Source organism: Australozyma saopauloensis, chromosome 2 (genome assembly GCF_035610405.1).
Source record: "Australozyma saopauloensis chromosome 2, complete sequence".
Classification (NCBI taxonomy): Eukaryota; Fungi; Ascomycota; class Pichiomycetes; order Serinales; family Metschnikowiaceae; genus Australozyma; species Australozyma saopauloensis.
The window spans coordinates 2,099,931-2,126,739 of NC_086132.1; the positions used below are offsets into that span (position 1 = coordinate 2,099,931).

Genomic DNA, 26,809 nt, shown 5'->3' on the forward strand with positions numbered 1-26,809 from the left:
AATAAGAGACTGCTGTTCCAAATAGATTCTGCATTGTAGGTATTTGCTTGGGGAGTCATTGGCGCAATGTTCGTACATACTCGAACGATTTGTTCGCTTTTGGGGACGGTTCGAGATCCCATTCCTTTCTACCGCATCTATAAGATGACGTGGCGAACATGGTGCTACAAAGCTGACCAAAATGATTCGAGCATTTGAAAGCGAAGCTAGAAAAGAAATTTTTTGGGCCAGGCACATTTTGTGTCCTCTATCGAGAGAAGGGTTTCTTATTTAGAGTATCGGGTCAAATACAGATGCAACCCAAGTCTATCAGGAGCCGTCAGTACCATTAATCACGGTTTCTGCTCTTCATCTTGCTCAACTTGGCCTTTCTGTTATTTTCCCTTCTCTCTCCCTTAGTCAAATATCTGAACTTCTTCTTCTTTTGCTTTGGTTTAGACTTGTCAACACCACAAATAACAGCATACTTCTTAGCTCTGTCAATAGACTTCTCCAAGACCTCCTCTGACTTCTGTAGGTTTACGTGGTTCGCCTTAGCGATTTCTACCAAAGATACACCAGCCTTCACCATGTATGGATTCTCCACAGAATCAACGGAAACAGTGGTTTCCTCATCTACGACCGCATCTCCCAAGACACGCGGGTCATCAATCTTGTAGACATGCTTCGTATGAAGAATTCCCTTCAAGGGCTCTTCTGTCTCTTCTTCTTCTTCTTCCTCCTTACCTTCTCTTTTATTGTCTTCACCATCTTCTGAAGCGGAATCAAAGCCGTTCCAACTGGTCTTCTCCTCATTGGCATCAGAATGTTGGTCTTCCTCGTTGTCGCCGTCAAGATGGGACTTTCCCAATCGTAATTCCTTCACCGTATCTAGCTCCTTGATTTTGTCCTCGAACTCTTTCTGTCTTTCTTCACGGGCCTTTTTACGTTCTTCGATTTTTGCCAAACGTTCCTGCTCTTCGTAAAATGACTTGGCCTTTTTCTGTCTTTCCACCTTTCTTTTGTGGAATCCAGTCAAGTACTCTTGTCTCTCATCTTTGTTGAACACAACCTCCTCGACTCCGTATTTTTTGGCTTGTTTTTGACGATATTTACTGCCTCCTGTAAGGATTTCACGATTGGTACGAGCCATGACTGATGTGTGGATCTTGGCCTATGTGAAGTTGGAGTATGGGGTTGTTCGCGATGAGCATCGCACATCAGCTTCGGTACTACTCAGTGCTCAGATTCTCTAGCTGTCGCACTATCAACAATAGAAAAAATAGAATACATCGAGGATGGAAAATTCAAACACTATAAACACTCTTGTCGACAATCTCGATGCTAGTATCGAGAATTTGGAAGAGGCTTTGCAACCCTACTTGGAAACCTCATTAGAAGAAACGCTAGCAAAGTGCTCGACACCAGAGGAGAAGGCCAAGGCGTACAACGAATTGTTATACATTACCGATTCTGTTCTTTTCGCGCTTTTAAATACGTCGGGTATAAAAACTGAGAGCCATCCTATCAGATCGGAGCTTGCACGCACACAACAGTCGATGAAGAGACTCGAAGAGGTGAAGCAACAGCTAGAAAACAAGAAATCCCAGGTAGATGCGTCTAATAAAAAGACAGCCGAGTTTCTCCAGAACACCTTGGGCACGACGGGGGGCCTGGCCGCTCCTGACAGCTTGAAGTCTCCTGCTATCAGCTCGGCAAACTTTAAAGGAAAGCACACAAAATTTTGAAGGCTGAAGCTGTGCACTAAATCAAATACTCGGCTCACTATTAATTACCTTCAGGAAAGGTGTTAGACGTGAGTAATACATACGAGTTCCTGTTGTGGAGCACAAAGATGTGCGTAATGCATTAATATATATACTAGGTTTAAGGCGAAATCATAAAAACTCCTCGAATACAAATTCATCTTGTAGTGTGTTTCTAATCATGCCATGTACCTCCATGAGTAAGTTGGGAAACTTCCTGTTGAAGTACTGATAAAAGCCTTGCGGAACCGGACTCATCTGAGATTGGAGTTCTGGTGGCATGTCGTTAAAATGGTGGAGTTTGTTTCTGAATGCTCTCAACAAATCCATGAGTTTGGCAGTCGAGTACTTTCTGTACTTCCCCAAGTTATTGATGAAATCTTCGTCAAACTTTGCTAGCCAGTCTCCCCCATGAATCTTGGGGCCGATCTCTTCAAGTTTGAGAAGCAACGCTGAGGGAGGGTCTCGGCGCTCTGATTCAAACCTATCACTGACCTTGAGTAAAAACTCCATTTTCTTCTTGGTTGACCAAAAATATGGATGCTTTAGAATTTGAGCAGTATTTGGACGTTGATTTGGGCTAAACCCAATCATGGATTTGATGAGATCATGCGCCTCGACATGATCGTCAGGACAAAAGGTCGGCATATGACTCAAGTCATATTTTCCACAAATGATGTTACCTTCCCGAAGGTATCTATCTCCAAATGGATGCCCACCGCCAGATAATATGTAGTAGAATACACATCCAAGAGAAAAGATGTCAATTGCTTTTGTGAGCCTCTTTCCTTGGCCATTGTTTTCAGAGGATTCGCCGCCCATCGAAGATTGTTCGGAATGCGTGGATGTGAACGCTTGGGGTGATATCTCGTGCAAGTCATGCAGTAAAAGTAATTCTGGAGCTCTCCAGCCCATTGTTCCAGACGCTGCATGGTTTGTTGTGGCTCTAAATGAAGACTGGTCTGCGTCGAGCTTTTTGCAAAGACCGAAATCCGAAATCAATAGTCTGACAGTTGAATCATTCTCTTGTTTTTGGCGGTTTGAAGGCTCGCCCACTAAGATATTCTGCGGTTTGAGATCACGGTGAACAATTTTGAGAGAATGCAAGTAATGAAGACCATTGACTAGCTGAAGAAGAACATCGTTACGCAGTCTATCTTTCAAGCGTAATGGCTCGGGATATGCATCTGGTTTTTCCACGAGTTCAGCTAAAGAGCAGACACATAATTCCAAAGCAATATACAAGAAATTGCCAGTGTCACTTGACTGCGAGCAAAAGTAGCGAATGACATTGGGGTGATCATCACTTTCTTGGAGAAGTCGCACCTCATGGTCTGCAAGGTGGTAGAAATTGTCAAGCATTTGCTTTACAGCAACTGGTCTGTTTTCAAACGTCCCTTTGTAAACGATAGTTCCGTGAGACCCCACTCCCAAAATTTCCTTCGAAATGATGAGATTACTGTTGACCAGTAGCTTCATTCTTGGCCCAACAACCTTCGGAGATACTCTCAAGAGGGATGGTTGTGCGGGCAACTCTTCGGTATCATCCCCGCCGCCATTTGCTATCGCATATTCTTCATCATCATCTTTGGTTGCGTTTCTTTTTACTTTGTTACTTCTCTTACCTCCGCGACTGCCTCTTTTCCTTTTTTTCTTCGTGATTGCCACCTGAGATTCTGTCTCGTCATCTGTTTCAAGACCATTTTCAGAATCCTGTTCATCCTTCTCTGCCTCTCCTGGCGAAACAAAATCTACCTTTTTGCGTGGTTTATCTCGAATTTGATTATCATCTTCCACTAGTGTGCTTGACCCAGAGTCTGCGGGGCTCAGGGAAGAGATAGGTTCAGGAACCAGCGGCAAAGGTTTATCAATTTTTTCTTGAATTTCGACTTCATTTGATGTCGGAGATATGAGAGAGATCTTTTCACTCTTATGTTGTCTCGAATTACGGGATTTTGCCCAGTGACTGATTTTTCTGAAGCCGAGTAGAGCGCCTACTAAAATTGACATGACAAGAAGATCTTCAGAAACTCTGCGCAAAAGTGATACTGGCTCATGTCTGTGTAGATCGTCGAAAGCAGTATGAGTTTCGTAGCGGATGGGTAAATTCGTGTAAAAACTTGCTGGGTTCGAATTGAGATCTTTTGGCTGATTCCTATCAACTGTCGCAAGTCCTTTTTTATCGTCAGCAAAAAAGATACCACTTATTAGGCTGGGGATGTTTTTCGTGTCTGTTGCGGCCAGTGGGGGTAAGTTGATATCGTTGCCATCCCCAATTCGTTTTGTCGGCTTGAATCGAGCCACAGGTTGATACAGATTTCCAGAATCTAAATCAAAGATCTCATGAACACCACTGAAATAGAACTCCGCCGTGTCGTCAAGCACATTCGTCCTCTTAAGCTTGTCAATGTCAGAATCATCGTAGAAACCACGATTATGCTTTCGAAGTGCAGAAAGATAGGGGGACGTTGGAGCCAGTTTGACGAGCGCGGGGAAGTTTCTGAAGCTCATAGCGAACCATTCGGTTCCACTGGCTGTTTTGTTGATGAAACATAGATTTTGACTTTTCTCGTACTCAGTTGCCTGCAACTCATTTAACAAGTTTAAAGGATGTGGTATAGCGGCAAACTCGTCGCCGCCATGACTGTAGACATCAAAAACATCAACAGCCAATGACAGTAGGCGTCCAATCCAGGATGGTGTGCCAAGAACCTTGTTTATTGCAAGAAGAGACTTGTCAAAAAATGGCGTGAAATATAGATTGTCGCGCGATTGTGTGTTTTGCATGATAAGGTCTGCGTCGATGTTGTTGGGGCCCCATTGAGAGAAGGTGAGGTTCCATACCACGCTGGAATCCAATTTGGAGTGTATTGAAAGCTCATAGGTGGACTTGCCAATCATGACTGTCTCGTCAGAGCCTCTCGCGCTGTCGTGGTGGGGTGTCTTATAGACATTTGGCACCGGACAATTATCATCATCCGATTGACCGAATTGGTTCTTTATTTGACCTGTGCGCACATTTATGGAATACAAAGATGTTTTTCTGGACCCGGTGTAGATTTTGTCGTCACCACTCAAGGAGAACGGCGATTCCATTACTAGGTTCTTGATCGAGGTGGGTAGTCTGTTCAACCCGAATTCGGGTGTGAAGTAGTAGAGAAGCCCATCCTTGGAGGGTTCTACTATCCAAACCACATTTGAATGCTCAGATGTTTCGTTTCCCTCTTTCTCTCTGTGAACTCTAACCAATGGATCTTCAATAGGAAGTTCCCATATAGAAGACCCAGTCGCACGATCCAAACCGTGCAAGTTTCCATCGATATCACTGACAAGTAAAATGTTCTCCAAGCGCCATTCTGAAAGCGACCTCGATTCCAAAGGCGAGATATTTCTGTTCAAGTATTCACCTCTGCGTGGCTCTTGTGCAACTTCTCTTCTATCTATTTGAGACTCCTGAACATGTACTGATGAAACTAGTGTGAAGAGTACAAATGCCACTATTAGCGAGAGCATTGCTCGTAGATTTCGTGGTGCCATGCTACGATTTGCGTTAGGTTGTGTTGTGTGTAATGCGAGTGAGATAACAGCCAATAGGAAGACCGATATGTATAGTAGGTGAATGAGAGGGTCCTGCCGACTCAACAAAAAGGAATAAATTCAAATCAAATATTGGATGTGAATATGAGAATAGGTATATTGGAGGATCTTTTCAGGAGATACTGGCATTGCACATGCAGGAGAATGTGAGACATGCTAATATACCGACCAGCCAACATTTGACAGGCATTTTCAGTTTGAGAAGGTGCCAATTGTCGGGATGTGGTTTGACGCATTCTCAAGACGGTTGGTTTTTTCTGACTAAATTTTGCTTGAAAAATTTTGACTTGTGTTCTAACAATAGTAAAAAGAGACGCAGACAGCGGAGGGACAATCTCACATGCTTCAAGTGTATATCATGATGGAAAACTAAACTTAAAACCAAACTCGAATATATTGAACATAAATATCGTATTGTGAGAATCTTTAAAAGTTCTTGCCATGCATACAAGTGAAGTTTTATGGGTAGAATCATAGAGTCATGCGGTGAATCATAGTAAATTGAAATAAACCTCATCAAGACGCTTCCGTGTCAAACCAACGATCTCCTCAAAGCCAGCTTGGTCACTACCGGGAAGATCAATCCGATTCATTTTCTTCGACACATTCAGATCTCCGCCAGTGCGTGAGATTATCCAATCCCACATCTTACTTTCAATTTCTTTGCGAGTCTCACTATCGCTCAAATAAGTCTCTGCGGTGGGCACGAGATTGAATGGCCTGCCATTAATCTCGATCATATTGGACCCAGCCCCCCGTCCCAATACTACTCCAGGTTTACCTCTTGTCATCCACATGAGAAGAGAAGTGTAAAGGAGGGAAATGAGTAAGAGTACCACACCTCCCAATGCTGTTGTACTTAGCATCGGAACATTTACCCCCAACAGCGCTCCAATTTTTTCCATGAGCTGCAAAATGACATCTAATAAAGTTGAAGGAGCGTTTTCTTCTGTGACCTCTTCTTTGTGATCCACCTGGGGAATGTTGTTCGCCGTTGCCAGACGGCGTTTCTTTTTGTGACCCAGAGAGCTCGACTCACTGGATGCTAATGCATCTGTTATTGATTGTGATAAAGCCTTCATGGACTGCTTTTGTCCATCGATACTGCCTTTTTCAATTGCACCTTTGATCCAAGACTTGGCACTCCACTCAATACTCGTATAGACGGTCATTTTCGTGGAATTATTCTCTGCCCACGTAAAGTACAGCACAGTTTTGATCTTGAAGGAATTTCCCAGTGGAACATCTGGTGTCTGGGTAATCTGTAATACCTCACAATATGAATCAAAGTCACAGGTTTCCAAAGATTCAGTGATATTACATTTTGTCTGCTTCGGGCCAATTGGTCCAGAAAGCGGCTTCGTGTAAGAATATACCCTATCCTTTTGCTCATTTGATAGTTCTGTGATCTTTTCTTTCGAGATGTCGAAATTCTTTTGAGCTTCTAAACTCTTCACGTAAAATGAATTGTCAGGACCATATAGCATGCTGAAAACGACTCCCAATGGAGCGTTGAATTTTTGGTCAATGATGTGTACATCGCTGTTGCTTTTCTGGTGTTCAAAGGAAGTCGGCGAGTGTTTGGCCGGGCCAGGGTTGGAGAAGCCTTTAAAAGAAGAATCAGCTCCCTTCTTACTGCGCTTCGGTAAGTCTTCGGTGTCAATGGAGGAACCTTCTGCATCTACATCGACCTCAAAGTCCAGTGTATGACTCTCGTGGTCACTGACTTCGTCGCTCTTGATAGTTTTGGTTTTTTTCTTAGCAAGATTACGGGTCATTACATTGTCATTATCATCATCAGAAGATAAATCAGACAGAGGAAGCAGATTAAGATCATCGTCTGGATCGCTAAACAAACCCTCGTCATCAGACCATTCGGAAGTCTCCGTAACCAGCTTCCTGTTTGAATTTGCCCTCGAGGTTATTCTTTGCTTCTTTTTAGGTGCTTTTTTGACGGCTCTGTCATTTTGCAAAGACTTCTTCCAGACTTTCGTGATCAAATCAAATACAGCGTCTCGAGCGTGAAATGTGGCAAAGACATACTTTTGATGAAGAGTCGTGATTACCATACCATTTGGAAAGACTAGAACTGTAGATTTCTTCTCAATTTGGATCACCTCCTGTAACGGTATAACCAAGTTTGTCACCCAACCAAGAATATTGGAGTTGAAACAGATATAATTTTGAGAAAGATAGAATTTGCCTTGAACGAGTATTTCTTTCGAAAGAGCACACGAAAATGTAGCGACTAATTTTTCCTGTGGAGGAATTGTTTTGAACACCGATTTGAATTCCTGAGCCTTCTTCTTGGTGGCACCGAATGCGTTCTCGGACTCACCGGAACCTTCATCGTCGTCAAACAGCAGCGAAGTCGAATGGACTGATTGCTTATCAATGTCGCTTGATTCCATGGAAACTTTGGCATCGTCAGTCGAAGACGCTATTGATTTTCGACGGGAAACCTTTTTGTTCGATGTGACTGTAGGTTTTCTGTTTAATGTGTCATCTGTAGTAGACGTGATTGCCTCTGTAGTTGCAGATTTATGATCTGGAAGCTTTGCTCTTTCAAGTGGCTGTTTCTTTTCGAAATGGAGAAGAGATAAGTCTCCATTGCCCAAGGTATTGATGGGGCTATGGTTAAGAGGCTCAAAATGCACATTCGAAGCCAAGAGACTCGATTGCCTCTTCGATAGAGAGTCTGCACCCTCTTGAGGATTGGAATGGGCAGAGAGTGTGGCGTCTAGCTCTGCTCCTGTGATGGTCAACACTGAAGGCAGGTTGGGTGCCAAAGGACGTCTTGTTGGTGCCCCTATGGAAAAGTCTAATTTTTTCGACAGATTGGAGCCCAGTTGGAGAGTTTCAGAGGATTTGTCCAGTTTCCCGATGATAGTGGCCGCATTCTGTGCCACTGAGAGGAGTGACGAAATAAGCCCATTGGACTCCAGCTTGAGCAGCTCGGTCGACTTGTTTGGATCAATTCGGCCACTTTGTGCCAGGAGTTTCGAATGGCGTCTCATTTCTGCTTTGTTGGCTGCCAATTGAGGTGGTAACTCCTGATATGAGGCTCGCCTGTTGTCATTAGAAGCAGAACTAGAGCCGGGTGTATGCAAATGCGACATTTATAATGCAAAAGATGAATGTATCTACTCTATAGAACCCAAGCTTACAAGTACGGGATGCCAGCGGTGTAGCGGTCGCCTGTACTAATGTCAGGTAAATTCTGGGGTATGTCTAGCAACGGCGACAATTGGGGAGCGTCGTGAATGCCCTTGCTTTGGTATGGAAAGCTTTGCTCCTGGGGTGGAGGTTTATTTGTTTCTGCTCTAAGAGTTCAGTTGGTGGCCTGAAAATGCTTGATACTTGTATGTGCCGTTGCGAAGATAGCAAGTCTAATGTGATGGCGATGTGTAGGGTCTGACGCGCGTGAAAGGGGTACAAATACGATCCTGGCAGAAGAGTCAATAAATTAGAGTCAAAATGGAAACTCTGCATGTAATAAACCGTTTTTTTTTTAAATCATTTCCTTGCACTGAAAGGTGCTGGTTTGGTCGGAAAGATCGAGTGCAGGTAATGCTGTCTGTCACGTAGTTACACTTCCGTATTCTGAGGCGCCTGCATGCAACCAAGTATTGGCTGCAAAAAGCACTAATACGAGCCTATCCAATGACCTGAAATAAAGAACTTTTATTGACGAATGTTTATCTAAATAAGGCGAGAGAAGAAAAATAGGTATCTAGAGTCGGCTTAGTTCAAGACTGGAGCCAAGTAACTTTGGACACGGGAAGCCTGCTTGTAGTCAGCGTCGTAGTCAATGGAGAAGAGAGAGACAGAAGCCTTACAAGTCTTCTCGGTGATGAGCCAAGCCTCGGATGGCAAGTCGCAGTCACCAAAGACACAAGTGAAAGTAGCGGGGTAGTAACCAAATGACCAGACTGGCAAGCCGGTGGTCTGGTTCATGGCCAAAGATGGAGTCATAGAGTCAGGACCGTCCAAACGAGTGAAAACGTACTCTGGGTCCATGCAGTCAGCACCGACTGGGCCGAAGTTAACGTTGAGACCGGTGGTAACTGGCAACATGTTAGGGTGGTTGTGGTAAGAAGCGAACAAAGCATCGACCAATTGAACAACCTTCTTGGCCAAGATGTTAGGGGTGAAGGTCTTGTCGTTCTCCTTAGAGACGTCATCCTTGTAGAAAGAGTTGTTGGAGTTGGAGCCAGAGAAAGCGATAGCTGGGATACCTCTGTTAACAGCACTGTAAGTAGCACCCATGGTTCCGGACAAGGTGTACAAACCTGGAGACATGTTGGTACCCTCGTTAGGACCGGAGACAACCAAGTCGACGGTCTTGTTGTTGTAGTATTTTGGCATAATGTAGTTCAAAGCGAAGGCAACACAGGAGGATGGGGTACCGTTGAAGTACCAGATGTTCATGTCGTCCTTCTCGTGGTCCCAAGATGGAGAACCAGCTGGTGGGTAGTTGAACTCACCACCAGTGGTCAAGTTCTTGGTGGTTGGCAAGAGGAATTGACCTCCGAAACCAGATCTTTGAGAGACTGGAGCGACCATGATGACCTCGTAACCGGCATTCTTCAAGTTCTTGTAAGTGGCACGGATGTTGGTGGAAGCCCAACCATCGTCATTGGTAAGCAAAATGGTCTTGTTGGTGTTGTTGCTACCAGAAGAGACTGGAGCAGCGATAACAGAGACAGCAGCTGTGAGAGCACAGACAATGGAGGAGAACTTCATAACTAGAGGTTGTTTTTGCTGGTTGAACAGCTCAATTGGGGGACAGACATCGCTACTTATATATGCTTTACGAGCTCGAATCACTCCGGGCACACATGTTTTAAGCTTTGTCAGAGCATAAACTAATTAGGGTTGTTCCGGCTGAGGTTATGCATATTCCAGTGCCGTTCCTAAAACGTGGGTGCAAACAGGATAAAGCCGCATAGGTAGAGGTGCGGGATGTGGGAGAGAAAGCCGATGCGAGCTCGATTGGCTTCATTGAAGTAACATGATATATTTTAGATGGGCACTTTCGGTTCTTCTTTCTTATGGTCTTTTATCAGCTCCATTGGTTTTCTTTAACTCTCAGCACCATTGATTTTGACCCCTTTTTTCTCTGAATAGAGACAGTATTAAAGTTCACGGCCTGCATGTGGTTGATCGTTGGGGGGCCAAGTTAGACGCTATACATTCAGGCGCTAATACTGAGAGTCGATGCGTACAAGCTTTTTGGTTAAACAATAGAAGTATGGCGGTTTGTCGAGGTAAAGCATGAATTGATTTCATGGCAAATGTTGAGTGGATCAATTAACTTCATCTTAGTGAGTGCGGCTGGAGTCCTCGATACACTGAGGTTAAGCGAGCCGTTGCATAACGGCAATTAGCGGTGGTATTCCTTATTGGGGTCTATTAATGAGCTGGTTATGAGAATTAAACTCACGGTAGCTACTCTTGCACGAAATCAATACTTTGCATTAAAATGGTGTAGAGGCAGTGCGGCGCCAATATTTGGACCAAGATTATTTTTCTTGAGTAGCAGAAAACGTCAATATGGTACAGGTTCAAGGTGACTGGTAAGGATTCCCTGACCATTGACCTTTCACGAAGAGAAATTGACGACTTGACGACTTGACGACTTGATCTAAATTATCTCAAGGGAATCATCTGCGTCACAACCCTGCACAATGGACAAACTTCTGTTCAATCAGGCATCAGTCTCGCAACCATTCCGTACTGTCGAGGCCAAAAACGTGGGAATTGATGCATGTAATTAGGTCCAATATGGCAACTATCAAACATAATTTCTGTGTATCTGCAGACTCATGCAATTGTCAGCATATTGATGCCGTTCAGTGGAATGTCCCTACAGAACGGAAAGAATCTAAATTTGTGACATTTAGTTACACATAAGCTACAGTTACATCATATAGGTCTAAAAGACAATTGACACTAAATTTTGGCATTTTTTATGCTGATGAGTGAGAATTCGTGTATGTACAATGAACTATCTTACTACATTCAAGTGAATTTGGTTTTGCACATGGCATTAAGATGAAATTTTGTGACATCTGGATATGTATTGAGTCCAGATCCAATGCTTGGCATTAAGTCGCAAAATATTAAACTGGATCTTTTACCAAGAAAAACTCAACTCAAATTAAGGTACCGTTTGCTGCTAGCAACCGGTAATTTGGTATGAAGTGTGCTACTCAGGTTCTTGTACTGGCTGATTGTCAGGACAAGCATAGCCCTCTTCCGCCAATTTTCTCCCGGCAAAATTTAAGAAATATGTCCCATTTTTTTGTTGGGACAAAATGAATTCATTCCTCAGTCCTCTTATCAGTGCATTTCTGTGCAAGAATCCACTGAACTACACTATGCGATGGGGAATTTCCAATCATCCATTTTCAGCCAGTCATCAGAAAACAATCAAAGTTATTATTTTTTTTTGACTAATAGTTCCTTCAAAATTCGCATGCTGCTCTTTGCAATGTGAATGAGTGTTGGAACTGATCTCCACATTTGGCCTCGGTATACATGTACCCCATTCGCGCACATGACCTTAGTACTTATCAGCCAGATTCAACGGAGGTGCTACCACAATCAGTAGTTCAACTGTCTTTCTTCTGGCTAATTCTATCCATTGATTCTCTCTTTTGACTCTATTAGTTGAGCAAACAAGTCAATTGTGTCCCAATTATCAGATTTCAGCCACATATTACAGCCTGAAGCATTCGTCCCTATCGCCGTATCACAATACAATATGGCCCTATTCCAGTCGTTGACGACATTCTTTCGCCGTCACAAGCGGAAGCTTTTATTCGCTTCCGCCGCGTCCATCTCGATCTACTTCTTGGTCAACCAGTTTGTGATCAAACGATTTCTCAAGTTCCAGAACGCTTTGAAGCAGGAACTTTTCGTCAAAGAACAGATTCGACGCCGGTTCATCCAGACGCAAACAGACTGCTATCTCACGATCTTAGCACTTTTGCCTGTACTCACCAAACCCGTGTTTTCATATTTGCCAACGGAGACAATCACCGCAGCACTTAAAAAGAAGAAGAATCCCAACAGAGAAATGAGTGACTCTCTCACCACCGAGAATTTGATTGCTTACACGGAAGATCCAACCTCCTCACAAAATTTGGAAATGCTGCAGTTCCTCAACAAGTCCAAGGTTGAATTGTGGCACGATTTGAAGATAAAGTCTATTACTCGTATGTTAGCCCTTATTTACTCTACAAGTGGCCTCCTTTTGCTCACTCGCTTGCAACTAAATATCTTGGCCCGCAAGTCCTACCTTGAGCTGGCCATAGCCATGGCTGGCGGGAGTGTCGTTGCTAAATCCGCTGACTCGTTCACTTACTTTGTGGAGCAGAGCTATTTGTCTTTAAGTTGGTGGTTGCTTCATCACGGTTGGCTTAGAATGACTGATACTTTAGATGCTTTGGTCGAGAAAAAGTTCAAGGATATCAATCCAAAAATGGAACTCTCAGTCGAGACTTTTCGCCAAATATTACTTGATATCAATACCGAGGCTTTGGCTCCTGGTAATTCTGAGCTTTTCCTCCATCTGATTTTCCCGGTGGAATACAACACTTTGATAGACACCGTCATGAACACTAACCCAGAGTTGGTAAATGAGCTCGACAATAAGGATTCTGACCTTGTGAAACTCATAAACGAAACCAACTTCATCATTTCCAATGACTTTACGCGGGACGTATACGCTGCTTTGATTCAAAGCGGAGTTGACACTCTCTGCGATAACATTCTGCATGTTCTCAACGCAAATGGCGACACAACTCGTGTAAGCAAGCTTGCCACTTTCTTAGCTCAACTCTCAATCCAATCAACCGTTATCTCGGATCCCCATGGATATGGGGAGGACGGCGAAGTGACTGGAAACTCTTTCATGACCAACATCAACGACGTCCCTGAACTTGACGAGTTTAGTGCCAGCATATATTCAAACTTCGAATAGGGCTTATAAAGATTTCAAAATTCACAATGAGCACAATTCGGGTAGTTGTACATTTGTTGTTCTTTTCTCTTAGCCGTTGGTACTTCTGACTAGTTCATGATAGACTCAATAACACGAACAAGATTATTTAAACAGTGCTTAACTAAGTGTTTTTATAAGTTTATGCACTATTTTCTTTATTCCTTTTTTTATTTCCTTTTTCTCTCTTGGCTTTTGTTTTTCATTTAATTATTTACCCCAGTCTCGTACATATAGTGTAGTAAGTGACACTTACTAAACCAGTGTTTCAACAAACAAGCACAAGCGCAATCGGCTAAACCTCTAAGCCCAATACAATTGAATTACAAGAAGCAGAACCCCTTCAGCATGACCAAAGTTATTATCATCTCGTCCGATGACGAGCGCTTCCCAGTCGACATTGAAACTGCTAGCAAGTCTCTCTTGATCAAAAACATGATTGCAGACTTGAAACCTGACTTGGGCGATGGCGACGATGAGGATTTCGAGATTCCTACTCCAAATGTGAGAGCGAACGTTCTTAGCAAAGTTTTGGAATGGTGTGAGCACTACAAGAACACTGTCTTCTCCGACGAAGATGATGAAGATGCCCGTAAATCAGGCGGAATTGATTCCTGGGACCGCAATTTCTTGAAGGTTGACCAGGAGATGTTGTATGAGATAACATTGGCTGCCAATTACTTGAACATTCGTCAGTTGTTGGACACCGGATGTAAGATCATTGCTGAGATGATCAAGCACAAGTCACCCGAGGAGTTGAGAAAGACATTCAACATTGTTAACGATTTCAGTCCAGAAGAAGAGGCTGCTATTCGTAAGGAGAACGAATGGGCGGAAGACAGATAGGTTAGCGTAGCACGGGAACGCAAAGGTAAATAAAGAAATGATCACGTCGAATTTGATTTAAGCCTGACTACAATTTGATCTCGGACTGCTTGCCATAAGAAGAATGGCTTTTTGGTGAATTGTAAACCTATGGTTTGAAGAATGACCTATAACGTATGTGAAGCACGGAGATATACAAATAGAAACGGAAAGCATATGAACATCTTACATAACAATACGTTCATTGTATCATAGGTTGTTTTTTTTTGTTCACTCTAACAATGTTGTCTGTATCGCTGTAAGCTATGAAAACCACAGAAAATGTCTAGTCTCAAATATACTTTTATTACGAATAGTTGCATCAAATAACTCATTGAACAGAATATCCTTCTCATATTCGACACCCTTTTTTCCAAGCGCTCTTCGTTGCATCTGGTCGACCAATTCGCTAACTACAGGACTGAATTTACGTTTTGCAACTACCATGAGTGAACCGAATCTGTTAAGCACCACCCCGATGGCCATTTCGCCGGCAGAATCGACTCCAGATATTCCACCTCAAGATGAGCATGTTGACACATCTCCAGCAGAACCCGATATTTCCCCGGAGGAACCTTTTGCTCCGTTAATTATTGACCAATTACCGAACATGACAATTGATCAACTCGCCAAACTAGAGAGTCAACTATCGAAGGAGTTCAGTGACCTATCTCGAAATTATCTCGATGCTCGTAAAAGCCGAATTGATACCCTAATAAAAAATGTTGATGCTCAGATAAAGACGTTCCAAGATAATGATGCTGAGTGGACCGATCTTTACCTAAATCAAATAAAGGCCCTAGAGGATTATGTGGCCTATCCGGAAGCAGTTATGCAACGGGCAGAAAAATTCCATGAGTTGTTAGAGTCAGTTAAACTGCCGTATGAACTTGACGACGTATTCAGTGGACGCAAGGATGCACTTCCGTTTGCAAATTACTTCCGACGCATAATTCAGCCACATCAAAAGGAATTAGTGGCACTCAGTCACTTGAGAACATACCTGACAATGCTTGTAGACCAGCTTGCGGAAAAGAATAGAGTCATACTATGGAACCAAGTTCGTTCTGACATCGTTGAACACAAGGATAAACTCATCAAGGATACCTACGAGGAGCTCTACCAACTACATAAAGAGTATTATGGGGTTAATTCTAATGAGATATGCAACCTTGATAATCAATCGTATTATCGCTCAGTGGTACCCGCTCCAATCCCAGAACCCAATGAGCAACTGCAAGCCAGACTTTCAACTGATAACATCGATTCTTTCAACGATATCGATAATCGCTACTTCAAAAAGAATAAGATAGAAATTACCAGCACAAAGTATGATGCCCTTAACCAATTACACAGCTTTGAACAAGAGCAAAGCAGCTACGCTATTCCGCAGCTAGATAATGCACGCGTTGTTCTCGCAGGATGTCTGGGCTTGGGAGAAGCGGATATTGATGCTGATCTCACATTGATACGGGGGAGGAAAAGGGGCGCAAATGACAAAGAGGCGACTGGTGGCTCTTCTAAGCAAAAGACCTGCGACGAGACCAGTTCCCTGGAGCCGAAGCGCCTACTGTACCAAGACGTTCTAAACATGAACCGAAAATCCTCGCAAATTTCCATAACGCCCCTCAAATCCAACCCGGTAAAGGACGAGGTTGCTGAGATGGGACCCATAGATAGCATGAGCCACAAATAAATTAGCATTTCTCGACTAGAACACTCGCATTTTTCAAACCAGCTTGTCCTATGCTGTCTTCAAGACTTTCTATTAATGGATTTGATCTTCCAACACAGGATAATTGAAAGATATCATCAGGACCGATGCCGAATGTAGAGCCATCGTCTTGCGAAAGCACGAACTTGAGCCATTGGTAGAGGTTCAAAACTTTGTCTGTCTCAAGATCGAATTTGTGAACTAGTCTCTTTCCTGTAGGGAATCTCACTTGAACTCGAGTTATGGAGCCACCACTTGGCTCTTCGTGGTCAATTGACTGAATGGATTTGAATGGATCTTGTTCTTCTTCCTCCTTCTCTTGGGCTTCTATGGTTTGTGTCTGTGATTCTTCGTTTGCGACCGATTGCCTGAGAGCATACTCTAGCTGCTGTTCTTCCGACATTGCATCAGGATCGAATCTTACTTCATGTTCTGCGTGTGGGTTTTGTGCTCCGCTTCCCAATGAGAACTTCTCCAAAAATAGTTCTACATCACTCAACCAGTCAGTTACATCAGGGACAAGACCGCTCGGCCATTGACGAACTCGCTCTCCTGTCAAAGGGTCCAAAATGCAAATGTATGGATATTCGGTCACATGATAGAAATTCGAGAACATCTCGCCCCAAGGTGAATCCACTTGGTATTGTAAGAAAACAAAATTCTCTTTAACCATATGCTTCACATCGGCATTGGACCAAAAGTCACGATTTAAAACTTGGCACTGGAACTCGGACTGATCTTGAATGTTCACAAGGATCCATTTCTTGTCGCGGCGTCCTATGATTTTCGCATCATCAAGTGATATCCTGCTCATGATGTCAAATGGAGGCTTGAACAAATCCGCCAAGCGTCGCTGTGTCAGATTCAATTCCAGCAAATGATCTTCCCTTCTCCGGGCTCTTCGAGAAACTGGAGCTGAACTTCCCCCGGTATTGCGGGCCAGAGAGCTGGACTGTTCGTCGCTATCCAGGTCAATCTCAACCACGATTGGATTTGTGCTGATGTGGCCATCAATCTCCTCGATTTCCGATCCGTCATCGATTTCTTGTGGCTCGTCATCGTAGTCTATTTCATCGTTGTCGTAATCATCATCATTGTATGGATCCTCATCTTCATCTTCATCATCTAGTTCCTCGAATCTTTGATTGAAGACTCCAGTTCTGCCGCGGCCGAAAATGGCATTGGCTGCTGTCATAGGGTTTGTGAATGGCGAAGCAAATGATCCGAATGAGTCTTGCAATGTCTCATGTCGGTGGACATTTGTATCGGCCTCGCGGACATTGTCTTGATACGCCTCTTGCTGTAGCCTCTGGGCCAAATCGGCGTCATGAGAAGAATTTGTTGTTCCAGATTCCATGAAGAGTTGTACGGCGTATTCTACATTGTTGCCGCTGAGTTCCAAGAACTGTTTTGCTACAGCAGTGTCTTCGGTGGCGGTAAATGCCAAAAATGTGGCTATATTGTCATCCATGGTATAACTTGACGTTGCAATGCGATGAATTGGTGAATCTCTTGGATTTGTATTTACCAATGGATTTTGTGGGTGGCAATAATGAGAGAAGAGTTAAATAAGTGGTGAATCCAGTCTGAAGTATGGGGTAAGTTAGGCAGATATCAAGAAAGCCGAAGAAGTCTAACCTCAAGCGTATAAATAAAGGATTCATCAATCGATTATTTCGTGTCAATTCCTCCAACAATGATTCATCAAGATTAAAAAAATTAAAACAGATAACTCTTGACCTATGGCAACTACCAGTGGGTCAGGGCACCTACTATTGTACTAAGATCAGTGATAGAGTCAGATTTTTTCATAATGGCTCGAAATGAAACTTTGAATTCTTTCAAAATCAAACCTCTTCACAACAATCAAAATTTATTAATCACTATATTCATCTACTGTACCTTTCAAGTAAGTTGGATCAAGTCCACCGAACATATCCTTAAATCATGACCAGAAATATTTTAATTGAATTACACTTACATGAAGAATTCTTTGAGCACCGTTTACATAAAATTATTCACAATGTTTTCGCTGACCACCTCTCTCATTTTTTCAGCTGTGTGAATCAAAAACCCTGTAATGACCCTGCATCCGTACACCGTCCCAACGGCCATTTTCTGCGTACACTGCATTGCCGCTTCAGCCGTCAACCACCAACAAATAAGTGATTCGACCTGCGTCCGCCGTGTCTTCTACAGACTAGAATACACTATTTTGCCGTTTCTGGAACTCGGCTTATTAAAAGGCGATAACGGTGTCCCGTACCATCCTCTTCTCGGACACCTTAGTTGGATCAGTCTCTTAAGTGGGCTAAGTGGTGTTTAGACACATTCTCCACCACATTATCATTTTGCACTAGTTTATTTTCGTCACACTCCCAACTCGAGGGATCATTTGCACATACATTCATGATATAAGACCAAATTTTCCTGGCCCAACCTTATATTTTATCCATACTCATCGCATAGTGCTCACCCCACAAACCGATTCGAAGTATAAGAAGACAGCCTGCTGACTTTTGAAAGCTTCGCATTGACGTCAGGATTGTCTTTCAAGATGGATGCCTACGAAAAGTACGATAATGGCGAGCTCCTCAACGGCAGGTACGCTAAGGTCGCCGACATATCGGAAGGCTCCTATGGGTTGGTGTCTCTTGCTCGAGATACCAAACGCAACGACGCCTACGTGGCTGTCAAGTACATTTATCCCATGGACTATCCCCGTAAAAAGTTAATGCGTCAGCTCTCGAGTGCTACAGGCAGAGCCACATCTTCTCCAGCGAAACTTCGCTCAAACGTAGATGATGATTCCCGTCGAAAATCGGTCATGACAGCTTTGCTCGAGGAATCTGCAAAAGAAATTTCCTTTCACAAGCTTTTGGGCCACCACATTAATATCCCGGACCTCATCGATAGCTTTGGCTCCTGTTTGGTATTGGAGTATTGCTCAAGAGGAGATCTCTACGAGGCAATGCAGAACGACATCGGACCAACTACTTCGCAAGATATCAAAGATGTATTCTCTCAGGTCCTCAATGCATTAACATTCTGTCACTCCAAGTCAGTATTCCATCGTGACTTAAAACCCGAAAACATTCTCATCTCTGATGACTGGACCATCAAAATCTGCGACTGGGGTTTGGCCACAACTGAACGCATTGTCACAAATAAAAACGAGTTCGATGTTGGATCGGAACGTTACATGGCCCCTGAGCTTTTTGACCTGGACTTGGAGTCGTATGATGCATCAAAGGTCGATTTATGGTCTTTGGGTGTCATATTATTGACATTGGTGTTTCACAAAAATCCTTTCCAAGTCGCCAATTACACTGACAAGCGATTTTTGCAGTTCTCTGCGAACAGAGAAGCTCTTTTCGACTTCTTCAGCACTATGACTGCGGAGCTCTTCGGTGCCTTGAGATTCTGTTTAAATATGGACCCATCCAATAGAGATTTAGAAGGGCTCACAAGAGAACTTGAGAATGTCAAATATTTCACCATCGATGAGGAGTATTGGGCAGAGCATTCTGACGAAGAGGAGGATGAAGAGGATGACGGTGGCTATGATCCAGACTTAGAGGATGAGAGATCTCGTGAGCCTGAGAAACTCGATGTCATTGATCACACCAAGGATCCTGAAGAATTCGAGTTCGAAGAAGATATGTTTGGATTCGAAAAGGAACCGGCAGAAGAACTGCCAAAAGAGCTCTCGGTTATTCAAGATGTTTCCGAGCACTTAGAAGACCCAGCTTCTCCAGTTCGCGCTGTGAACAGACACATACGTTTGGACTTAGATGACGCTACCGACAGTGATGCCACCACAAACACTTACGCAATTTCTCGTGAGCATAGCGAGATGCCTCATAATCGTCGTGCAGATGCACTTCTTTCACCCTTCACGCACATGAAACCAATTCCAATTACGGGAAATTTGCAGATCCGTAACACAAGAAAACCATTCGGTGTCGCCTCGTACAACAAGAATGGCACCTATTCCTCCTCCACTAAGCCTTGGACTCATGGAAACAATCACCAAGCTGGTAGTCATGGCAATAAGTTCAGGAGGGAGGATTTCTTTACGCCCCGAAGTACCTTCACTCAATACATGGACAAGTATGGTGAACAACGTGAACAGCGGGACTTCATGAGAGGGAATGATAGAAATGGCGACAAAAAGAAAAAATGGAATCGTGGTCGCAAAAAGCAATCTTGGAAGAAACGCACTCAAAAGGTTCAAAATGCACCAGCAGAATCTAACAACAGGCGCAGATACTCCAACACTCAGAAACGGAGACTGTCAGTCAAACCCTCATCGCACAATTTGCCGATGTCTCACTCTCCAACCTCAACTTTAGGCAGGGCAAATGGTAAATATGTGCCACCATTCATGAGAGCAAAGTCCCCTGTTTTGGGAGGACTTACGGAAAATCTCGGCCACCTACATCTCAATGATGATGAATTGTTCCAGCTCGATGATGACTATAATCATAACAATCAAAGTCAAACAAACTCTCACCACAATCTGCACCATATTCACCATGGTATCAATCTGACCCAACATCAACCACATTCTCACAACCATGGCAATGGAATTCACAGTCATAGCAACTCGCACCACGTTTCTAATGGCGGTCACAACGTTGGCCTGGTGCATGGTCATAATTCCTCCCATAGCCAAGGCTTTGTGTCGCACGAAGACTCAGGAAGAGTTTCATTTTCGCACCGCTACATGATGAATGATCAGGACTCGAGAAGAGTTCCCCAAAGCTCTACACATGCACAATTCATCGACAATCCCGCACTTCTGTTCTTCGGACGTCGCTCCGATAGTCAGACAGGGGGCCACTCGCGAAGACATCTGGCCGGCCGCAGCGATTCTTCTGGAAAATACGTGCCGCCATTCCGCAGAGGTTCGTGTAGTGCCGCAGGTGTTAAACAAGAAAAGCGGCGCCCGATTGCATCTGGTGGGGTTTTCCCTAGCATACAACAAACATTGATGGACAACGAGACCAGCCGCAGTGTTCCTGGAGATAATTGGCTAGCAAAGAAAGAATGGAGATCATGAACGACAAGGTAGCTAGACCAAAATGTTCCCAAGTATTTAGTTTGGAAGTCTAATCAAATTGCATATTTTTATTGATCTGTATATTCTCCACAGTAATTTTACATTCATACAAGTTTTTCCAGCATTGTGCCTCTCTTTTATGAGGTAGCCGACCTTATATGTTTTCAAGGGAACGTCACATTGTGTGCGTCTTTGAGATACTCGAAAAAGTAAAGAACAAAACTGAATTCGAAGGCACTCATTCTTAAAAACAACTCCGAGTCGAAGGAAGATCTGTTGACATTCCTAAATCAAAACGCTCAGCAAAATTGACAATATTAATCCGAATCAGAAAATTCCCTTGTTAAGTGATCGAGCTCAGGCTTAGTAACCTAGCCGTATAATTTATTTTTTTTACTTAAGAATCCAACAGATTTATTGTTTATGTATGAATATTGAGCTCGCGGCAAAGTACGCTAGAGAAACGAGAGTCACCAGCTTTCACCGTTCAACAAGTCAGCACAGTTGGTTTCCGGCGACTAAAACTATGAAACTGATGCGCTCACGGTCGTTTTTGTCACCCGATTTTGATTTCAGTAGCAAAAGCCCATGGAGTTTTACATGCCTTCAGACTATACTGTTCCGTACGTCTATTTAGTCAGGATTCCTTTAAGATCATTGAGACTAACCAGAGGATCTTTTTAAAATAATTATTAGAAAACGTATTTTTGTTAGATTATTTCTGAATTCACTATCAATCACTTTGCGCATAATTAACGTCATATTTTTGTGAGCTTCTCCAAACAACAAGAAAGGTCCCTTGGCCCAGTTGGTTAAGGCGTGGTGCTAATAACGCCAAGATCAGCAGTTCGATCCTGCTAGGGACCATTCCTCACACGGGCGTGTGGCGTAGTTGGTAGCGCGTTCGCTTAGCATGCGAAAGGTCTCCGGTTCGACTCCGGACTCGTCCATTCTTTTTTGGTTAGAAAGCGTTTGACATGTGCTCTGTTTCGTAATTTTCTTTTTGTTGTGAACTCAAAGATTACAAGTTATCACGATTTAATTGTTTTAAGTATTAAGCAGAATTTTCTTGGACAAATAATTCCAGTAAGAGGCCCTGATCGGATCGTATTTTTGCAGGAGGAGGTCATAGTAACGGCAGGCTAACAGTACATCATTCTGCTCTACTGCAATTTTTGCAAGCGTTTCCAAAGCAAATGAACTTTTTATCTCTTCATCGTTTATGTTTGCGTATTGTCCACAAAAGTCTTTGAGCTCGACAAGCAGCCTCTCTTGGGAAGCATATATACCAAGAAGGTAGTTCCACAGCGACGGATTTTGTGGGCACAATGCGATCTTCTCTCTGCAGAAATCTAACTCCTGTGCAACAATATTCTCAGCTGCATCATTCCTGCTAAATAGAAGGAAGAATTTGTGTGTCCAGGCACTGTTGTTCCGAGCATCCTTGTCAATCAACTTATTTACAAACTCAAGCTCCCCAGCATCATCGTATAATTCGAAGCGTTTCACAAACCAGTTGCGATACAGCCAAACATGGTGATTCTTTTCGTCCATGCTGATCATCATCTGAAAGATAGGAAGCTCTCTGCGTACTTGGAATTGAGCAGCCAGGGCCGGATCTTCCAATATAAGCTCGATTACGCGTTGGCGATAGTTCCAAATTTGGTAGTTCTTCTCATTGGCAATTGCAACTTCCTCGCACCAATTCAATTCCTCGAAAAGGTCTTTGCCCAAGTGTTTGATGATATCCAAGCGGAAGCACCAAGCAGTGTAGTGTGAGGCCAAAAGCGAAAGCGCCTCTTCTGTAACTTGTAACGCTTCCTCGGTGTATGTTTTGGTTTCTAGATATTGCTTGAGACTAGACATGGTGGAGAGATACTCCTCAGAGTACATAATCTGACATGGCTCCGACATGGTTCAACTATTGGCTGGTGACTTTGAAAGTAGTATGATAAGGTAAGATTTCACGACTTGAAGGCCAATTCTATGGGGCAGCTTTATATGCAAAGATTGAGTTTCAGACTTCCCAATTGAGTCTCACAAGAAGTGAAAGTGTGGAGCCTGTCTTCCTAATTAGATAAATATGCATATTATTCTTTTGTTAAATGAATAGAAAATCGCGGCGGTATCTGGTGAAGAAATGGAAACGTTATTTGATCCTAGATCAATATCTTTTTATTTTTCGTATTGTTCATGTTTTTTGAGACTGACCTTTGAAATTGCAAAGCTAGAAACCCTCTTGAAGAAGAAGAAACTGCACAAAATCAATGTTGGTTTTTCCACCTAATTATTAATTATTAATTTCTTAAGCAGTACGTATCGTTGTATCGCCAAGTCTTGAATCATCTTGTATGATGCACTTGGCAAATCATCCTGTGTCAACCATTTGCAGCCAATAATCACAACATTCATGACAACAAACCCTCCAGATTCGGACCTCCTCCTCCTCTCCCTCGTATCTGGTGCGGCACTCTACCTTGTTGTTGGTCTCGTCACTCCTCGCGGCTCACCCGTACCGGTATTGGTCGCCGTGTTTGTCTTTTCGAACATGTTGTCTCGCACCACATTCTTTCAAACCTTGGTTCGGAAAACGCGATTGGCCATCGACAAAAGAGAGTGGGCGTTGCCATGGATAGCTCTGGAGCCTATTGGAGTGTTCACTGAGAATTCAGCCTTTGCAGCTCTTCCAAAGCTGCTGCAATTGGAGCTTCTTCAAGCTATTTCGTCACTCGAAGACTATGCCTCCAATTCCCGGAAAACAAACGATAGGAGACGATCTTTGTTTCGCTTGATGTCATGGAGACAACAAAAGCTTTGTGATGAGGCTGGTTATTCTCGGAAGTTGAAGGAGATCGATGCCTCTATAGGCAAGAACCAGGCCGTGTTCTCTGCGATAGCTGATGCTGCAAAGAAGAATTACGGCATATCATACAAAGACTCGAGTGCTATGATCAAGCAGAAAGCAACCAAGAGCACTTCATCATCCAACTACCGTGTTGTCGAGAGCATGGGCCACTTTATTCGAGATTGGGCCGACTCAAAAGAGACTAGTCCATTGGTAAACTACATCTTCAAACACTTGGATGATATTATTCCTAAAGATGAAGTTGAAAAAACATGTATTATAGTTCCGGGATCAGGTTTAGGTAGAGTAGCACACGAAATCGCTAGCCACCAGAAATATGGAGCAGTTCATGCTGTGGAATTTAGTGGTTTGATGCATTGTTGCAACCAATTTGTCTATGAAGCGGCTTCTAAAAGTAAACATGTCTTGGTTCCATACGCGAACTCGACCTCCAATTACTTGACAAGTGATGCGCAATTTAGAGAAGTTGAATTCCCAGCAGCTACAACCAAACCAAGTAACCTTCACCTCCATCTCGACGACTTCTGTGCTTTTCAAGTGCCTGAAGCTCAAAAATATGAGAATGTGGTCATTGTATCTGTCTTCTTTATTGATACAGCTGAGAATATCCTCGACTACTTTGACCAAATAAATCAACTCAGCGCCCCTTCGAGAAAGTCTAAAACAAAGAATGGCTATTGGATCAACGTCGGACCACTCAAGTATGGCAGTGCTGCCAGAGCAGAGCTAAACGGAGATGAAATTGCTCACATCAGAAAGAGCATGGGTTGGAGAGACATCGATACGACCAACACGCTAGAATCCCCGGAGGCGATTAACAAGAATGGACTTCTACCCTATATCACCGACGAGAAAAGCTTGTGGCAAGGCTTTTACGGAGTGACTATGTGGTGCACTGCCCACAAGGATAACTTACGAAAACGAAACTGATGAGTTCCCCTGAATTGAAGCATCATAAACTAGAGTTTCAAGGATGATTTCATGTATATAATTTAATTTATTTCATCTATTAATTAATTGTTGGTTCAGTCCCTCCGAAGCGAACAGTCAGTTTAATTAAGGTTGGAGTTGATTTGAAGTTTTTTGTCCTCACCACCACTGACAATACCAATGTCGTTATCCCAGGCAACACCAAACACTTTACCGTTTCCTGATTCTCTCTCAATGACGTATAACGATTTCTCGGATCTCACGTCCCAAATTCTAACACTACCATCATGGGAGGCAGAGGCAAAGATATTTGGCTTAGTGGGACAAGCAGCAAGGTCCACAACAAAATTGGTGTGCCCAGTTAGCTTGGATATGCTCATTTCTGTTGCGCCTGCTTGCGCTCTAGGGTCGTGTAAGTTGATGTGTCTGGCAGAGGATCCAGTTGCAATGAGGTGCACTTCTGGAAGTTGTAGAACCGAAAGTAAAGAGTAGCCTGTACTTCTAGTGTCAACACAACGACCAGTGACAAGATCCCATGTTTTCACTGTATGGTCCTGAGAAACAGAGTATGCAACAGACGAATCAGTCTTGTCAAAACACACATCCTCCACGGGCTGCATGTGTCCCTCAAGAAGCGCAAGTGGCGCTCTGTGCTTCACTGCTGAGTCGCGGTTTGCCATCTTCCGTCTCTTTTTGGAGGCCAGGGAAGCAAAAGCACCAGTTGCCTCCTCACCCATGGCGTCTACAACATTCATTTGCTTTGGCACACTAGACCACACACCTACGACATTGTCATGACTGGCAGAAAGAATGCGTTGAGTTTTTGCGTGTGTATCGAGATTTACTACGGCAGCATTGTGGCCAGTCAAGATAGCCAAAGTCTTTCCAGATTCAGGCTCCTCTTCTTCTCCAACTTCTTCTTTGGAAGATGCTGAAGTCTTCCATAATCTTATTTGACCGTCAGTAGCACCAGAGACTGCACGGTGATTAGTTACCCACTTAGCGGCTTTGACAGCTGCCAGATGACCTGCGAATTGTTGTTGTACTTGTCCAGACATGTTGTAGGTTCTCACAATACTGTCATACGATCCCACCAAAATCTGTGGCAGACTGAAAGAGTCATCTTGTAATCTGTCACCTGCTGAGCTAGCACTGAATGTGTCGACACTGGAGATCCAGTCCTCGTTGTTGAAGGATGCCAAAAATGAAGGAGGAAGCACAGCACGAGCATATTCGATCAGAACAAATGCTTCAGAAGATAAACCGTTTTTAACCAAATACTCATCAAGAGATGTGCGCAACAACACGCCATCAATTAAGAAGTCAAAGGGCACTGGGTCTTCTCTCTCTAAGAGATGATTTACAACCTCAGACAAACCATAACGCTTCAAAGAAACAGGAACGAAAAGGGGAGCTTCAGGAGCACGAAGCGACTCATCTTCTTCCTTGGTAAAGAAGTTGACCTTGACCTGAGATTCAGACATTTGATAATGATGAAGAGTGTGTAGGTATTGAAATTTGGGGAAGAAAGAGAAGAGAAGCGAAACCACAAAGCGTTTTGTGTTTCGAATTCTTGACACAAAATAAATGGAGTTTTAATACGAGATTCTCAATGCGATTTCAAATATTCTCGAAAAAAAATGTGTTGCAATTGATTTGGCTGTATCTCAATGCGATGAGCTGTGATGAGCATCGATGAGGCTTGCAATAGATGAAGTAGATAAGCGCCAAACCAATCGACTAAACATTTGAAATTGCAAAAATGTCAACAGTTTTCCAGAAATGTTTTATCTGATGAATAAATTAGCAGTAGAGTCGGAATTCGACACAGTGGGTACTTTGAGCCGATGTTCTATGAACTAAGCAATCAACAAGGATAAGAGTCATAGGAGCGTTTACAATGTAATTCGAATTTTATGTTTTAATTATATAGTCGTTCAATCAAAGTTAAGAGTTAAGCAATTTCGTGACACAAAAGCAAGGCTTTGGAACATGACCATGAAGACGGATCAAATTTGAC

At 43.3% G+C, this 26,809-nt stretch overlaps 13 protein-coding genes and 2 non-coding genes across 15 annotated transcripts; 8 read left to right on the forward strand and 7 right to left on the reverse strand.

Annotated features, from left to right (window-relative positions):
• Positions 1-328: 328 nt before the first annotated feature.
• Positions 329-1,132, reverse strand: PUMCH_002156 (uncharacterized protein; the record flags this gene model as incomplete). Its single annotated transcript, XM_063021174.1, has 1 exon — positions 329-1,132. The coding sequence occupies one exon, from the start codon at positions 1,130-1,132 to the stop codon at positions 329-331; it is 804 nt and encodes a 267-aa protein (XP_062877244.1).
• Positions 1,133-1,277: 145 nt separating this feature from the next.
• Positions 1,278-1,727, forward strand: PUMCH_002157 (uncharacterized protein; the record flags this gene model as incomplete). The annotated part of the gene is made up of 1 exon (XM_063021175.1): positions 1,278-1,727. One exon carries the CDS (start codon positions 1,278-1,280, stop codon positions 1,725-1,727), a length of 450 nt encoding a protein of 149 aa, XP_062877245.1.
• Positions 1,728-1,877: 150 nt separating this feature from the next.
• On the reverse strand, positions 1,878-5,282 carry PUMCH_002158 (uncharacterized protein; the record flags this gene model as incomplete). The annotated part of the gene is made up of 1 exon (XM_063021176.1): positions 1,878-5,282. One exon carries the CDS (start codon positions 5,280-5,282, stop codon positions 1,878-1,880), a length of 3,405 nt encoding a protein of 1,134 aa, XP_062877246.1.
• A 551-nt stretch (positions 5,283-5,833) lies between these two features.
• On the reverse strand, positions 5,834-8,461 carry PUMCH_002159 (uncharacterized protein; the record flags this gene model as incomplete). The annotated part of the gene is made up of 1 exon (XM_063021177.1): positions 5,834-8,461. The coding sequence occupies one exon, from the start codon at positions 8,459-8,461 to the stop codon at positions 5,834-5,836; it is 2,628 nt and encodes an 875-aa protein (XP_062877247.1).
• Positions 8,462-9,086: 625 nt separating this feature from the next.
• On the reverse strand, positions 9,087-10,088 carry PUMCH_002160 (uncharacterized protein; the record flags this gene model as incomplete). Its single annotated transcript, XM_063021178.1, has 1 exon — positions 9,087-10,088. The coding sequence occupies one exon, from the start codon at positions 10,086-10,088 to the stop codon at positions 9,087-9,089; it is 1,002 nt and encodes a 333-aa protein (XP_062877248.1).
• A 2,023-nt stretch (positions 10,089-12,111) lies between these two features.
• Positions 12,112-13,332, forward strand: PUMCH_002161 (uncharacterized protein; the record flags this gene model as incomplete). The annotated part of the gene is made up of 1 exon (XM_063021179.1): positions 12,112-13,332. One exon carries the CDS (start codon positions 12,112-12,114, stop codon positions 13,330-13,332), a length of 1,221 nt encoding a protein of 406 aa, XP_062877249.1.
• A 366-nt stretch (positions 13,333-13,698) lies between these two features.
• PUMCH_002162 (uncharacterized protein) lies at positions 13,699-14,196 on the forward strand (the record flags this gene model as incomplete). The annotated part of the gene is made up of 1 exon (XM_063021180.1): positions 13,699-14,196. The coding sequence occupies one exon, from the start codon at positions 13,699-13,701 to the stop codon at positions 14,194-14,196; it is 498 nt and encodes a 165-aa protein (XP_062877250.1).
• Positions 14,197-14,659: 463 nt separating this feature from the next.
• On the forward strand, positions 14,660-15,910 carry PUMCH_002163 (uncharacterized protein; the record flags this gene model as incomplete). The annotated part of the gene is made up of 1 exon (XM_063021181.1): positions 14,660-15,910. The coding sequence occupies one exon, from the start codon at positions 14,660-14,662 to the stop codon at positions 15,908-15,910; it is 1,251 nt and encodes a 416-aa protein (XP_062877251.1).
• A 1-nt stretch (position 15,911) lies between these two features.
• Positions 15,912-17,399, reverse strand: PUMCH_002164 (uncharacterized protein; the record flags this gene model as incomplete). The annotated part of the gene is made up of 1 exon (XM_063021182.1): positions 15,912-17,399. One exon carries the CDS (start codon positions 17,397-17,399, stop codon positions 15,912-15,914), a length of 1,488 nt encoding a protein of 495 aa, XP_062877252.1.
• Positions 17,400-18,485: 1,086 nt separating this feature from the next.
• On the forward strand, positions 18,486-20,993 carry PUMCH_002165 (uncharacterized protein; the record flags this gene model as incomplete). The annotated part of the gene is made up of 1 exon (XM_063021183.1): positions 18,486-20,993. The coding sequence occupies one exon, from the start codon at positions 18,486-18,488 to the stop codon at positions 20,991-20,993; it is 2,508 nt and encodes an 835-aa protein (XP_062877253.1).
• A 793-nt stretch (positions 20,994-21,786) lies between these two features.
• On the forward strand, positions 21,787-21,860 carry PUMCH_002166. Its single transcript has one exon. It is a non-coding gene; the product is annotated as a tRNA-Ile (tRNA).
• Positions 21,861-21,870: 10 nt separating this feature from the next.
• Positions 21,871-21,943, forward strand: PUMCH_002167. The gene has a single exon. It is a non-coding gene; the product is annotated as a tRNA-Ala (tRNA).
• A 97-nt stretch (positions 21,944-22,040) lies between these two features.
• On the reverse strand, positions 22,041-22,907 carry PUMCH_002168 (uncharacterized protein; the record flags this gene model as incomplete). Its single annotated transcript, XM_063021184.1, has 1 exon — positions 22,041-22,907. One exon carries the CDS (start codon positions 22,905-22,907, stop codon positions 22,041-22,043), a length of 867 nt encoding a protein of 288 aa, XP_062877254.1.
• A 496-nt stretch (positions 22,908-23,403) lies between these two features.
• PUMCH_002169 (uncharacterized protein) lies at positions 23,404-24,789 on the forward strand (the record flags this gene model as incomplete). Its single annotated transcript, XM_063021185.1, has 1 exon — positions 23,404-24,789. One exon carries the CDS (start codon positions 23,404-23,406, stop codon positions 24,787-24,789), a length of 1,386 nt encoding a protein of 461 aa, XP_062877255.1.
• A 122-nt stretch (positions 24,790-24,911) lies between these two features.
• Positions 24,912-26,273, reverse strand: PUMCH_002170 (uncharacterized protein; the record flags this gene model as incomplete). Its single annotated transcript, XM_063021186.1, has 1 exon — positions 24,912-26,273. One exon carries the CDS (start codon positions 26,271-26,273, stop codon positions 24,912-24,914), a length of 1,362 nt encoding a protein of 453 aa, XP_062877256.1.
• Between the last annotated feature and the right edge of the window lie 536 nt (positions 26,274-26,809).